This window comes from Narcine bancroftii, chromosome 4, assembly GCF_036971445.1.
Source record: "Narcine bancroftii isolate sNarBan1 chromosome 4, sNarBan1.hap1, whole genome shotgun sequence".
Taxonomy (NCBI): domain Eukaryota; kingdom Metazoa; phylum Chordata; class Chondrichthyes; order Torpediniformes; family Narcinidae; genus Narcine; species Narcine bancroftii.
Genome location: NC_091472.1, coordinates 238,581,359 through 238,595,253, shown reverse-complemented (window position 1 = coordinate 238,595,253; position 13,895 = coordinate 238,581,359). Strand labels below are relative to the sequence as shown.

General features: G+C 38.1%; 1 protein-coding gene across 1 annotated transcript in view; it reads left to right on the top strand.

Annotated features, from left to right (window-relative positions):
- LOC138761753 (protein unc-80 homolog) overlaps nucleotides 1-13,895 on the top strand; it is a 335,004-nt gene that overhangs the window by 248,763 nt on the left and 72,346 nt on the right. The window contains 4 exon segments of the mRNA XM_069934449.1: nucleotides 5,853-5,987; nucleotides 8,016-8,154; nucleotides 9,813-9,909; nucleotides 12,111-12,281. Coding sequence (XP_069790550.1) covers nucleotides 5,853-5,987; nucleotides 8,016-8,154; nucleotides 9,813-9,909; nucleotides 12,111-12,281 — 542 coding nt within the window.

Sequence of the window (13,895 nt, the reverse complement as noted above, 5' to 3'; positions counted from 1 at the left end):
ACTAGACCCTGTCCCAGTAAATTCCCAGTTAAAGGGCCTAATGTTTCAGGCATGCAGCCTTCATCAGGGTATAAGCAAAAAGCAGGCAGGTGCCTAAATAAAAAGGTGGGAGGGGAAGGAGGGAGGAGGACATGCTAACAGTTAAGAGGTCTCAGAATAGAGTTGGAAGGGTAGAAAAAAATTGAGGTGGTCGGGAGAGGGAGTTCACTGTATAATGAGAGAAGAAAGGGGATGGGGAGCTGAAAGAAAAGAGAGAGGAATGGGGAAAGGGAGATTCAGGGGAGGGGTTCAACAGAAACTGGAGAAGTCAATGTTATTGCCATCTGGTTGGAAAGTGCCCAGCTGCTGTTCCTGCAGATTGAGGGTAGCCTTGGTTTGATCGTGCGTGAGGCCAAGCATAAACATATCAGTGTAGCAGTGGGTGTGGAATTAAAATGGTTGGACACTGGGAGGACCCTGTTTTGGCAGTGGACAGAGCAAAGGTGCTCAATGAAATGATCTCCCAGTCTGTATCCAGTTTCTCCAATGTGGAGGCCACATTAGGAGCACTGGATGCAGTAGGTGGCTCCTGCAGATTCACATTTGAAGTGAAGCTTCATTTGGAAGGACTGATTGGGGTCCCAAATGGTGGTGAGGGAAGGAGGTGGTGAGGAGTGTCGTAAATGTACAAACATTTGCTACACCCTCATTTAACAGGTGCCTCATCCTTCACCATACTCCACGGTTCAGTCTTCTAAGGATTCCTCAATGTTATTCTGGAGACTTGAGGGGCACCTCAAAAGGTTGTGGTTATATGGAACAAGCTGACAGGAAGTGATGGAGGTGAGGTCAATTGTAATGTTCAAAGAGCATTTCAACAGATACATGGATGGGAAAGATTTAGAGCAATATGGACTGAATCCAGGTCAATAGGACTGGCTTGATCAGCAAGAACAAGTTGGATTGAAGGACCTCTTTCCATTGTGCAGAAATCTCTGACTATTAGAGCATAATAACTACAAAAAATTTAGAAAAGCTTGGATTATTTTCTCTGGAGTGTCAGAAGCTGAGAAGCAACTTGATAAATGTAAATAAAATTATGAGAGGTAGAGATAGAGACTTCTTCCTTGGGTAGAAATTTAAAATACCTCGCTTTAATGTGAGAAAGGGTAAATTTAAAGGAGATATTTGAGATAAGTTTTTTTTTACACAGAATAGTAGGTGGCTGGTATATACAGCCAGGGTAACTGGTGGAAGCAGATGGAATAGCAACATTTCAGAAGCATTTAGATAGGTGCATAAACAGGCAGGGGTGGACAGATATGAAGCACATGTAGACAGATATGATTAGTTTGAATTGGCTTCAAGGGTGAAGCCTTTATCTTGGGCTGAAATTACTGTTCCTGTGATGTACTGTTCTGTGTTCTACTGGGAGAGTAATAAAATATAAGAGCAGGGATGTGATGTTTAGTCTTTACAAAGCACTGGTGAGACCTCTCTTGGAGTATTATGAATAGTTTTGGGATCCTCATTTAAGAAAGGATGTGCTGACTTTAGAGAGGGTTCAAAGGAGATTCACAAGGAAGATTGTGGGAATGAAAGGGTTATGAAGAACATTTGACAGCTCTTGGTCTGTATTTGTTGGAATTTAGGACATTGAAAGGCATGCACAGAGTAGATGTATAAAGGTTATTTCCAATGGTGGGAGAGTCTAAGTCAAGAGAGCACAATTTCTGGATTGAAGGGTGTCTGCTTAAAATAGAGATGTGGATGAATTTCTTTAGCCAGAGGGTGATAAATCTGAGGAATTTGTTGCCACAGGAAGTTGTGGGGGCCAGGACATTGGGTGTATTTAAGATATTGTCAATTAGCCAGGACATCTAAGGTTATGGGGAGAAGGTCTCAGGCAGTAAGGTTGAATTGGAAAATGGATCACCTCATGATTAATTGGAAGGGCAGACTCAATGAGCTGAATAGCCTATTTCTGCCCCTATGTCTCATGGTCTTGTGATCTTATGGGTGTGGGTGCCTCTTGTCCATAAATTTGTCTGCCTTCTTGCCCCTTTGATGTTTAAGCCTTGCGTGACTTTGACATTACAGAATAATTCAATTCATGTCATGGCTATTAGTGAGTTCCTGGACATCCTGTGCTCTTCACATCAACCAACTGTTCTTCTTGTTGGAACTTGAGCTATTCATAAGAAATGGAAGTAGACCATTTAGCCTCTGGCACTAGTTCAACTATTTATTGAGATTGTGGCTGTTCTTTTACCTCAGCACCACTTTTATGCATTAACTCCATATTCCTTAATTCTCTTCTGTCAAAATTTCTTCTGATCTCTGTCTTGAAGAGCCAGTTCATTAGTCTGAGGTCAATGAGATACCCCAGCCACTGGAAGCATCAACTCCTGTCTACTTGTCTTTTAAATTTTTGTTTTTTTCAATGAGATTATTTTTCATTCTTCCAAACTTGAGAAAGCATAGTCATATTCTGCCTAACCTTTTCTTGTATTACGCACCTGCCAATCCAGGAATAAATTTGCCAAAATATCCTTTCTTTGGTAGGGAGACCATACCTGGACTCAATATTCCAGATATAGTCTGAACAAGGCCTATACCATAATTGTTTGAGACAAAGATACACTTTTTTCCTTTATTTGCTCCTGTGCTCCACAGTTTTAAATTTGTAAACAAACCATTCAAGTGTGATTAAAGCGGCCATTCCAGATTTTATTAAAGGGTGTTTGTGTACATTTATGGAAATTACAGCACTTTTTAATACATAATCTCTTCATTTCAGAGCACTATATATTTGAGACATAGCCATGTATATACATTAAAGTAGTCATGTTTAGCACTTTGTTGCATATCCCTTGCAAGAAATGACTGCTTGAAGCCTGTGATTCATAGACATTACCAGGTGCTGAGTCCCTTCTCTGGTGATGCTCTTCCAGGCCTCTGCTGCAGCCTTCTTTTGCTCCTGCTTGTGGAAGGGAATCTCAATTAGATTTAGATCAGGTGACTAACTTAGCCATTGAAGAATTTTCCAGTTTTTACCTTTAGAAAAACCTCCTTTGTTGCTTTAGCAGAATGTTTGGGATCATTCTCTTTCTATAGGATGAAGCACTGTCCAATGAGTTTGGAAGCATTTGCTCAAAATTTGAGCAGAAAAGATGTTTCTATACATGCCAGAATTCATTTTGCTACTGCCATCAGAAGTTACATCATCATTGAAGATAAGTGAGCCAGTACCTGTGGCAGCCTTACATGCCCAGGCCACAGCATCCCCACCAGCATGTTTCACAGATGAGGTAGTATGCTTTGAATCATGGGCAGTTCCTTTACATCTCCACCTTTTGCTCTTGTCATCATTCCGATACAAGTTCATCTTGGTTTCATCTATCCACAAGTCCTTTTTCCAGAATTCTACAGGTTCTTTGAAGTGCTTCTTGTCAAATTGTTTACTGACCATTTAGCTAACTAGTAATTTGCATCTTGTAGCATAGGCTCCATATTCCTGTTCATGAAATCTGCTGTGGACAGTAGTCATTGACACATCCACACTTACCTTCTGAAGAGTGTTTCAGATCTGTCAGACAAGCACTGGGTGATTTTTCTTCATTATGATGAGAATTCCTTTGTCATCAGCAATGGAGTCTTCCTTAGAATACCAGTCTCTTTGCGATTACTGAGCTCACCAGTAAGATCTTCTTAACAGTTCCAAACAGTTGATTTTGGTTGTCCTAATGTTTTAGAGATCTCTTTTACTGTTTTATTCTTGTTTTCAGCCTCAATAGCTCTTTGACTTTCATTGATACAACTTTGGTCCTCACGTTGAACAATGGGAACTATAGATGTCAAAGGTGATCAAAAGCTGGGAAGCAAGCCTAGCTCTCTTATACCTGCACCAATGAAACAAATAAACATATCTGAGTACTCGCCAACACCTGCCAAATGTCAAATATTATGGTGCCTGAAGTGGAGAACTATGTATAAAAAGTGCTGTAATTTCTACATGGTCAAGCCAAAATGACTGAATAACCTTGAATAAAATCTGGAATGTGCACTTTAATCCTATGTGAATTGTTTGATTACAAGTTTGAAACTATGGAGCAGAGAAGCAAATAAAGTAAAAAATGTATTTTTTCCCAAGCATTATGGGAGGACACTATAGTATTGATGCTGTTTAACAGTTGCCTGTGTCTGGGTTGGTCAAGCATGATCACTTCATTTTTAACACCCATCAAATAGTTAGCTTTTTTGTGGGGTTGCTCTTTGCTTGTCTTCTGAGTAATGTGTATATCTTCAATTCCCTTTATCATCATTTTGACCTCATCTTTAATGTTTCCTGGCCGCTTGGCAAAGAAAATTGAAAAATGAAGAAGTCTTTTAAGGAGTTTTTGGCATTATGACATACCATTTAATTGCTACTGTGACAGATTATGTTATATTTTATATTGTATATTGATATATTTTTTAAAAAGACAAATTGTGGCAGGTTTTTTAGTGGAGGCCACATACAAACACTTCAAAACAGACCTCATTTAAAATGCCAGAGCTCTGCTCAAGTCAGACAGTCCAGACTCCGGGTGCCTTTGCAAAAACTTTGAAGAGTGCCTATAAGGACTTCACAAGTAGGTGTGAATTGGACATGCTGTGGGGTAATGGATAAATGTTTTGGGAAGCAAAAGATGAACGAACTCAGAAGGTTGGGTCTGGAACCACAGTCTGTCTGAGAGGGAGTTGGCTGTTCTAAGAGGATCATGTGGTTTCCTCTGAGTCAGAAAGAGAATTCAGTTCTACAGTTCAGCAGCAGCAGCTGGGACTGGAACAGGACAAGCTGGCAAGCTTGTGGAAAACCCCCATTTGAAAAGACAGGTTGTGAGTACTTATTTCAGCCTGGTCAAAGCCATTGTGGTGCATACAAGAGGAGAGGACTGGTTGCCTAATGTTTCACTTGTAATAAGGGAAGCAAAAAGGATCTCTGTGGTGACCTGAAAGAAAGAGGGAACTGATGGGTCAAGTTTCTTCAGCAAGACACTGAAGTGGCTGTTCGAAAGAGACCAGTTGTGTGTGTCCAATAAGGAACAAATTTCTCTCTGTAAACCGACAAGAACCTTCCTGAGCAGTAACGATTTATCTTTCAAGCACCAAAGCCTGATGAAATTCATAAATGTTAAATTCTGTGTACAGTATAAGAATTGCCTGCAACCAGTGAACTTGGAGGAATGAGAAGTGAGATTGGACGGTGAATCAAAGAACTTTTCTGAACTTACACACACACACACACACACACACACACACACACACACACACACACACACACACACACGTTTAAAATTAGAAGGGGGTTAAGTTAAATTAATAGTAAAATGTTAAAGTTTTTTCATGTTTAAAGAATATTAAAAGTAACTTTTGTTTAAATAACCATTTGTCTTGGTGAATTTCTATTGCTGCTGTGTTTTGGAGTTCTCTGGGCCCATAACACTACCATCTTGAAATTTTCAGAAAGTTTTCCTGCTCATTGCTCTGCATTTTGGGCTGTGGGTTTTAGTTCAACTCTTTTTGACTTGAACACAAAATGTAGTGTATTGTAGATGTTGGAGGAGCCGGCTTTTGAACGAGAAGTTAAACAAAGAATGCTTTAGTGGGTGACCTTGCAAGAATCATAGAGTATGTTCTGTTTAATAAGATTATTAAACAGAAATTACATTTATCTTCTAAAGTTGTGTTTGGAATTTAAATAAAATAATTGAAAAATTTGTAATTATATGACCAACTCTTACTACTGTTCAAATTATTAAACTTAATTTGTTTAATATTTTCATTTACATCTTTTGAAATTTTAATTTCTATCGTCTCTCCTTTTACAGGTTTTTGCTGATTATGAGAGCAATCCATTGCTACGCCAAGCAATTGAGTTTACGTGTCGGCAGTTTTATATTTTACATCGGAAACCCTTTATCCTCCAGTTATTTGCAAGTGTTGCACCGTTGTTGAAATTCTCAGTGAGTAAACCAAATTCACTTCCTTCCCTTTCCCTTCCATCCTGATTTTTTTTTAAAATCTCCCTGCAAATACAGGTGTGCGCCACTTAATGTCCAATCAGGCAACATGCAACCACGTATATGTCCATGGTCTGATTGGGTTATAATGGAGTTCAGTCAGAAATCCCGATTGTAGAACATGAGAACAGGGCGTAGCGAATGTAAATGGACTATGCTGCAATTGAAGACACTGGCAGTTCTGGAAGGAATATGACATTTATCAATGCATAAAGAACCTTGCTTAGGCCTGGGATGATTTGACCAAAGAGTGCATGAATGGCATATGGAAAAAGAATACTGTGCATGACTTTAAGGCAGGGGTTCCCAATCTGCGGTACATATACCCCCAGTGGTACATTTGCACTTTTCAGGGGGTACATTGGGTCTGAGAGAATAACCACTACTGTACAATACATGGTGTTGTAATCTGCAGTCAGATTGCACCATGTCGTGTTTTTTTCTCCTTAATTTTTAGGGGTACACGGGAACCTATAAAAATGCCCAAGGGGTACAGAGGAACAAAAAGGTTGGGAACCCCTGGATCTTAGGGATTTGAAAAAGATGATGAGATTGCAAGGATTGACAGAGCTGTTGATGACATGGTAAACAACAATCTGAACCTAAACATAGATAATGAGGACAATGAATAACTCCTAGAAGTGTTTCCTGAGGAACTAACAAATGAAAGTTGCTGGAGCAATAGCAAATAGCTGAAGAAGAGGCAAGGGAAAAGGAAACTGCAGAAGGAGAAGAAGAACAAGTGCAACAGTGGTTCACTATTAAGGGGTTAGCCCCATTCTTTACAGACCTTAACAGCTTGTTGAAGAGTTCTGAAGGGGTGAACCGAAACACTGAATGTTTTTCACTGATAGAGAGGAATGCTCATACAGCATTTGCAGCATATAAAGAAATTTGAGAAGAAAAGAAACATCAGACTAGGCAAACACCGGGCATATTCCTGAAGGAGCCAACACCTCCCTATGAAGAGCCTCGGCCAGGTTCTTAAGGCATTACAGAGTGACAGTTCACCAATGGAGGTTATTGGACCTGAAACTCTTCCAGTGGAGCACTATGAGGAGGTTGAGAACAGAGATGTGAGTGATTCAGATCCTCTTTGTTAGATTGTGTGTGATATAGGCTAAGAAAGTGTTTACATAAAGTTTAAAAAGTGGAAAAAAATAAAACAGTTTAACTTATCATCAGTTCAGTATCCCATATAGTTTTGCTAAGTATATACAGTTTGCACAACGTCCACATCACAAGTTTCACAGAACATTAAGTGGTGCATACCTGTATTCTGAAGGCAAAGTGAAACATAATTATACTTTGGAAGGATTTTTAAAAACTCAAAATGTTGTAGCTTGGCAAAATAATAACTAAAATGCTTTATTTTTATCATTTGAATTTGGTGTTGAGTCCCAATACCATTTGCCACTTAAATATGATCGGTTTTGTCCTACTTAGACAGCTCGCTATACCTTGTGCTTATATAAAAATACTAATAATAACCATAAACCTTATATAAAGTTAACAACAGATGAACCATCAGTTTTTATTCAATGAGATAAATAGTTATGGTTGTCTTTTTTTTTTAAATCAATTCTTTCCCCTGTCTCAAATATTCAGATTCAATTTTCCAGGTGACAGACATCCTGAGTAGTGATTTTCCCCTTTTTATATTGTGAACTTTGGAAAACTTGAAAACTTCAAAGGCATGATCATGTGTTTGGATGACATTTTTAGGTCTTTTTTTTTCATTTGGAATAATTGAACAAGAATTTTGACAAGCATCTCATCCAAGAGCAGGATGCAGAGACCAGTTACAGCAATCTATCATTGCTGGCATTGAAAATAAATGTCCATGTACAGTAATTTAATTTATTACAGTATTTAATTGGGTCAACTGGTAATCAATTGATCTGGCAGAACAATTCATTAACCTTCACCCAGGATTTTAAATGCATATTTTTAAAATATTTTTGTATTTAGGATGTTACAATTAATGGATCATCCAAAGGTGTGTCTTCTCAATGCCTGTTTAATCTCCTGGTATCCTTGGAAAACGATACACAAGATATATTGGATGTACTGGAACTGGTAAAAGCTGAGAAGCCTCTAAAATCACTAGGTAATCTAAATTAATCTTAGCAGTAATCAAAGGCTTTGAGCAAGATATATGTGCAAGGAGAAATATAACAGGCATTATGCCATTATATGATTAATTCTGTTGAAAATTATTCCATTTAAAACATTGTGCAATGTGAAATTCTGTGACAATTCTCATTGTAATCTTTGCTTCTGAATGATAAGTATTATTTAGCAGTAACGAGGCAGTTGATCAATGTTATTTTGCCCACATCATAACCTTATCATAATTTAGCATTTAACAAATGCACAGATTATTGCAGTATCAAACACTCTCCTGAGATGGATTTTAAACTGTTCTTTGGTTGACAGCTAGGCATCTGTCAAGTGAAAATCCATCATCACACTTATAAATGTTTAAATGAAAGTACAGAAAAATCCTTAGATGTGAAAGACATTGTTACTTTAGCTTCATGTTTTGGGTATTAAAAAAACAGGTTTTAAATACAAAAATTCAATGCCTATTCCTCAAACTCTTCAAATAAATTATTTTTTCTGACATTAAGCAATACTTTCGTTCTGACCATCCAATGTCATATAGTAATCTTGGAGCAGGCTCGGTCTCAAAACTGGAGTTCCATTTATTTGCATCTCTACAGGAAATGGTCTTAATTTATTTTACATTGAAGACTGACAGTTGACCTTAAATTCTTATCAAGAGAGCATCAACCAGAAACTCCTAAAATTTTGAGATTAATGTATAACATGATAATGCTGTACTGTGAATAGACTTGGCATAGATCAGGTCAGATGATTTTTCTCAGCACATTAGCAAACTGCATTCTGTGTGAGTCTCAAGATATTCCATTGTACATTTTGTAGCTGGGCGAGCAGATTATCTCATTATTAATGGTTTGATCTTTTCTACCAGCCTTACACTGTGTACACTCTCAAATAGTATCCCTACCTGTTGGAAGGGACCAGGACCATCTTCAACAATCCTGTTCACCTTGGTGCATTGCAGTTGAGTTTGTTAACTATTGACTTCAGTTGAACAATATACCAGCTTGGCTATTATGTTTATAATGCTGTTCCATATCATAATTATGAATCAAATTTATATATCATCCAATTGTTCAAGTACAACCTGACAGAACAACATTCTCCCATCCACAATGCAATACACTGCAAACACAGATACAAACATAACACATACAGACAAATGATGCATATGCACAGTCCATATATACAAATATTAAAATTAATAAATATTATTTTTAAATAAATAGTAGAGTCACAGAGGATGTACATGTTCATCAGTCATTCAGCAATCTCACTACCCATGGGAAGAAGCTGTTTCTCAGCTTGGTGGTTCCAGCTCTGATACTCCTATATCTCTTTCCCAATGGGAGTAGCTGGAAGATATTGTGTGCGTGGTGGTAGGGGTCCTTGCTGATTTTGTGAGCCCTCTTTAGACAATGATCCCAGAAAATCACAATGAAGGGGGAAGGAGACCTGGTGTTCATGTTCAGGTGAAGACATTTTCCATTATTAATACAACTTTTTACCCCCAAATTGCTTATAAATTGATAATGTACTGCATAATATTAGCAAAATTATCTCAAACAGGCATTAACACATATAAATGAAACATGAGGAAAACAAACTATATAACTTTAATAATTTTCTGTATACTTCTAGATTTCTGCTATGGAAATGAGGACCTTGCGTTCTCCATCAGTGAAGCTATCAAGCTGTGTGTAACTGTGGTTGCATATGCTCCAGAATCTCTAAGGAGGTACTAGATTATTATTGGAAATTTTAAAGTGGAAAATAATTGTTCATGTATTCCACGTCAGTAAAATACATAATAGAGAAATGTGTCCATATTGTTAATACCATAAAACTTATGAAATGAAAAGTATAAATAGATTTAGATGCACAACTGACAGTTGTGAATAGATGACATTTTAGCAATGTATCTTCCATTTAATTTAGCTACACACTGCAGGAGTATTTCTTTGTATTTTTTCCAGTGGGTCAGTATGTGCCAGGGGAAATGCCCTCCTGTCATACTACTAGACTTGCACTGAATCAAGTCAGACTGGGCTGAAGAACCAGATACACCTAGCATTCAGGCTCTCAGCCGACTATGACTGAAGCAAGTAATATGACACGATCCAATTATCACATTTTTGACACATTGAGATCAAGTAGCTTTTTAAAAATTGTTTTGTTAGTTTTTAAAATAATTTGTATTTATTTCCATTGGTTTTAAAAGTTCTTATGCCAAGAAGGTCATTGGGGGAGCTCGGGAGGCAAATGCTCAAGATCTGCCAGCTGAAGGCTTGTAGTTTTAAAGCTGGTTCTTCAATGTTTATATTTTACATTCTCTGATAATGGCTACTACTTCCTAACAAAGGAAGAGAATATTGAGAATAAAGAGGAAGTCGTTTCTCCTAAACTGCCTTACCTGTGATGGCAGAATGAAAATGTATTATGCCTGGAAGAGACAGAGAGCACAAAATCAAAATTCAAAAATGAAGACAGCCAAAATGAAAAAGAGATAAGGATAGCAATTAACCATGTTGGGAATGGTTAGTGTTGAGAATAGATCAGGAATTAATGGCAAGATGTATGGCGTTACCATGTCAGTATTTCTGAGAGACAGTGGTGCTGAGAAACAGGTGCCATCTACTGGAAATAATGGCAGTGAATCAGGATCAATGTGTAATACATTACAGACAATGTAATAACAAGCTAGGCACAGATTAGCAAAAAAATCTTGGTGATTATACTGAATGCAAAAATAAAAACAGAAACTGCTGGAAGATTAGCAGGCAAGGCAAATTATGCAAGTTGTTGAATTGCTCATATCTGGACGGTTCCTATCCTTTAACACCACTTCGCGTGAACACGCCTGCGATTGTCTGATCTCAGAAGCTAAACAGGCTCAACCCTGGTCAGTACTTAGAGGGGACACTGCCAAGGAACACCAGGTGCAGTAGGTTTCTGTGAGGGGCACTGGACAAAGTGATGACTCTATGTCTGCCTTACGGTAGACAAAAGTTAAAGGAATTTCATGCATGTTACATTCTAAATGTACTGTAGAATTGCATGACAATAATGGAACTTTACCTTTTACCTTTACATCAGCCTCTGATATGAAGCAAATTTGTGTGTGTTTTAAACAAAATTTCTTGCATTCAAAGTGCTCATATTTGGCATTATATTGTAGACACACAATAGCAGAGAACATATTTTATTTATTTGCTCAGTTCTTGTTTAAGAAAAACAGCTTATTGGAGGGAATATGCTAGTGAATTTATGTTGTATAACCTACAATGTCACATTAGTTCCTAAATGTTTATACAGAAGCTAATGTAATTTATAGATTCACTATTTTATCTCAAATTTTATATTGTGAAGCTCTTTCTGCCAAAGTAGCACTTATATCCATTTCAGGTGATTCAGTTTTTAAGCAATGGATTATATTGTGTCTCTCAGCTATGCTTATTGAGTTGCAGAAGAACATATGAAAAAGCGGCAACCATAGACATGGTCTTTTAGAGTCTGATTCACCTTTTAATAAGATCACAGTGATCTGATCTCGGCTTTAACACTTGTTAAGTTCCCCATCACCTTTGACTTTCTTATTCATCCATATAATTCTTCCACGTCAAGTAATTTTAAAGTATAAATATTAGCATTTTAAAGAAAAGATACCACCTTGTGTTTACTGGCATTGATTTTTCTTACCTATCCTCTGTTCCACTTGCTTAACAAAAGATTATGTGGGAAAACAATCAATGTTATCCAGCAATGCTAACCTATTTTTGAAAATGTGAATAAAATGCCTCTTAAGGAGCAATCCTGGTGTTGCACGATCTGATTATACCTTCACATCTTCTTGCGTCTTAACTGTTAACTCAGAGAATTCGTTTTGATTTTGCCAAGCAAACTGTTTTGTCTGCTTCAATGTATCTATTCTTGCCACAGCCTTCAAATGCTGATGGTTCTCGAGGCACTAGTCCCTTGTTACCTACAGAAACTAAAGAAGCAAACGTTTGAATTGGAGTCAGCCTCTGCAGCACGGGATGAAATTACTGCCATCGCTTCACTTGCCACATCTATACAAGCTCTGTTATACAGTGTTGAATCTCTCACCAGGTAATTCCTTGTACATTTTCTTTTCAGCCTGATCAATGATTTGTCATTTCCTTCTAAATTAAGTTTACAATATTGCAAGAATTAGACCATTACTATATTGCTTTGTGTTTTAATTGTATATTAACAATAGATTCAGTTCTGGTTATAGTTAATTAAGTGTGAGGAGACAAGAGGAGAGGCCATACTTGATAAAGTACTGGGTAATGAACTTGGTCAGGTGACAGACCTCTGGGTGGGGGAGCATTTCGGTAATAGTGACCACAACTCCCTGAGCTTTAGCACAGTTATGTACAAGGATAAAAGCAGACAAAATGCTAAAATGTTTAATTGGGGAAGGGCTAATTACCGTGGGATGAGGCAGGAACGAGGGAGAGGAAATTGGGAACAGATGTTTACAGGAGAACACACAGAAGTAATATGAAGTGTGTTTAGGGACCACTTGAAAGAGGTTCTGGATAGGTTTATCCCATTGAGACGGAAAAAATGGCAGGAACATGGAACCGTGGTTGACAAAGCAGGTGAGGCAGCTAGTTAAGAGGAAGAAGGAAGCGTACATTAGATTTAGGAAACAGGAAGGGCCCATGTAAATTATATGGTAGCCAGGAAGGAACTTAAGAAAGGACTTGGGAGAGCATGTTGGATTAAAGAGAACCCCAAAGTGTTCAATGCATATGTGAAGAACAGAAGGATTATCAGGGTGAAGGTGGGACCGCTAAAGGATAAAGGAGGCAACGTGTCTGGAGGCGGAGAAAGTTCAAAATGAATACTTTGCTTCAATATTCACCAGAGAAAAAGATCTTGGACAAGGTGAGGTCAAAATAGAACATGCATGTATGCTGGACCATGTTGAGATTAAGAAAGTGGAAGAGCATGATATTCTCAAAAACATTAAGATTGATAAGCTCCTGGGGCCAGATGAGATATTCCCCAGGTTGCAGTGGGAAGGTAGGGAAGAGATAGCTAGGGCATTGGCTATGATCATTGCATACTCCTTGGCCACAAGGGAAGGGCAAGAGGATTGGAGAATGGCAAATCTGGTCCCCTTGTTTAAAACAAAATCATGGGGAGAATTCTGGGAATTGTAAACTGGTGACTCTTACTTCAGCAGTGTTTAAACTATTGGAGAGGATTCTTGACAGGATTTATGAGCATTTGGAGAAATACTCTTCTCAAGGAGAGTCAGCATGGCTTTATGAGGGGAAAGTCGTGCCTCAAGAGCCTAAATGAGTCCTTTGAGGAGGATACAAAAGAAATTTCTGAAGGTAGGGCAGTAGATTTGGTATGCATGGATTTTAGTCAGGTATTTGACAGTCCCCCATGAGAGACTCATTCAGAAAGTCATGATATCTATGGAACTTTGGCTATGTGGATTCCGAATTAGTTTGCCTGCAGAAAGCAGAATAGTAGTAGACAAAAAGTATTCTGCCTGGAAGGTCAGTGGCAAGTGGAGTTCTGCAGGGATCTTCTGGAACCCATGCTCTTTGTGACTTCTTTAAATGACCAAGATGAAGAAGTGGAAGGAAGGAAGGATCAGTTTGTGGATGATCTGGACGTTGGAGGAATTGTGGATGGAGCTGAAGGTTGTCGTAGGTTACAAAAGGATATAGACAGGAT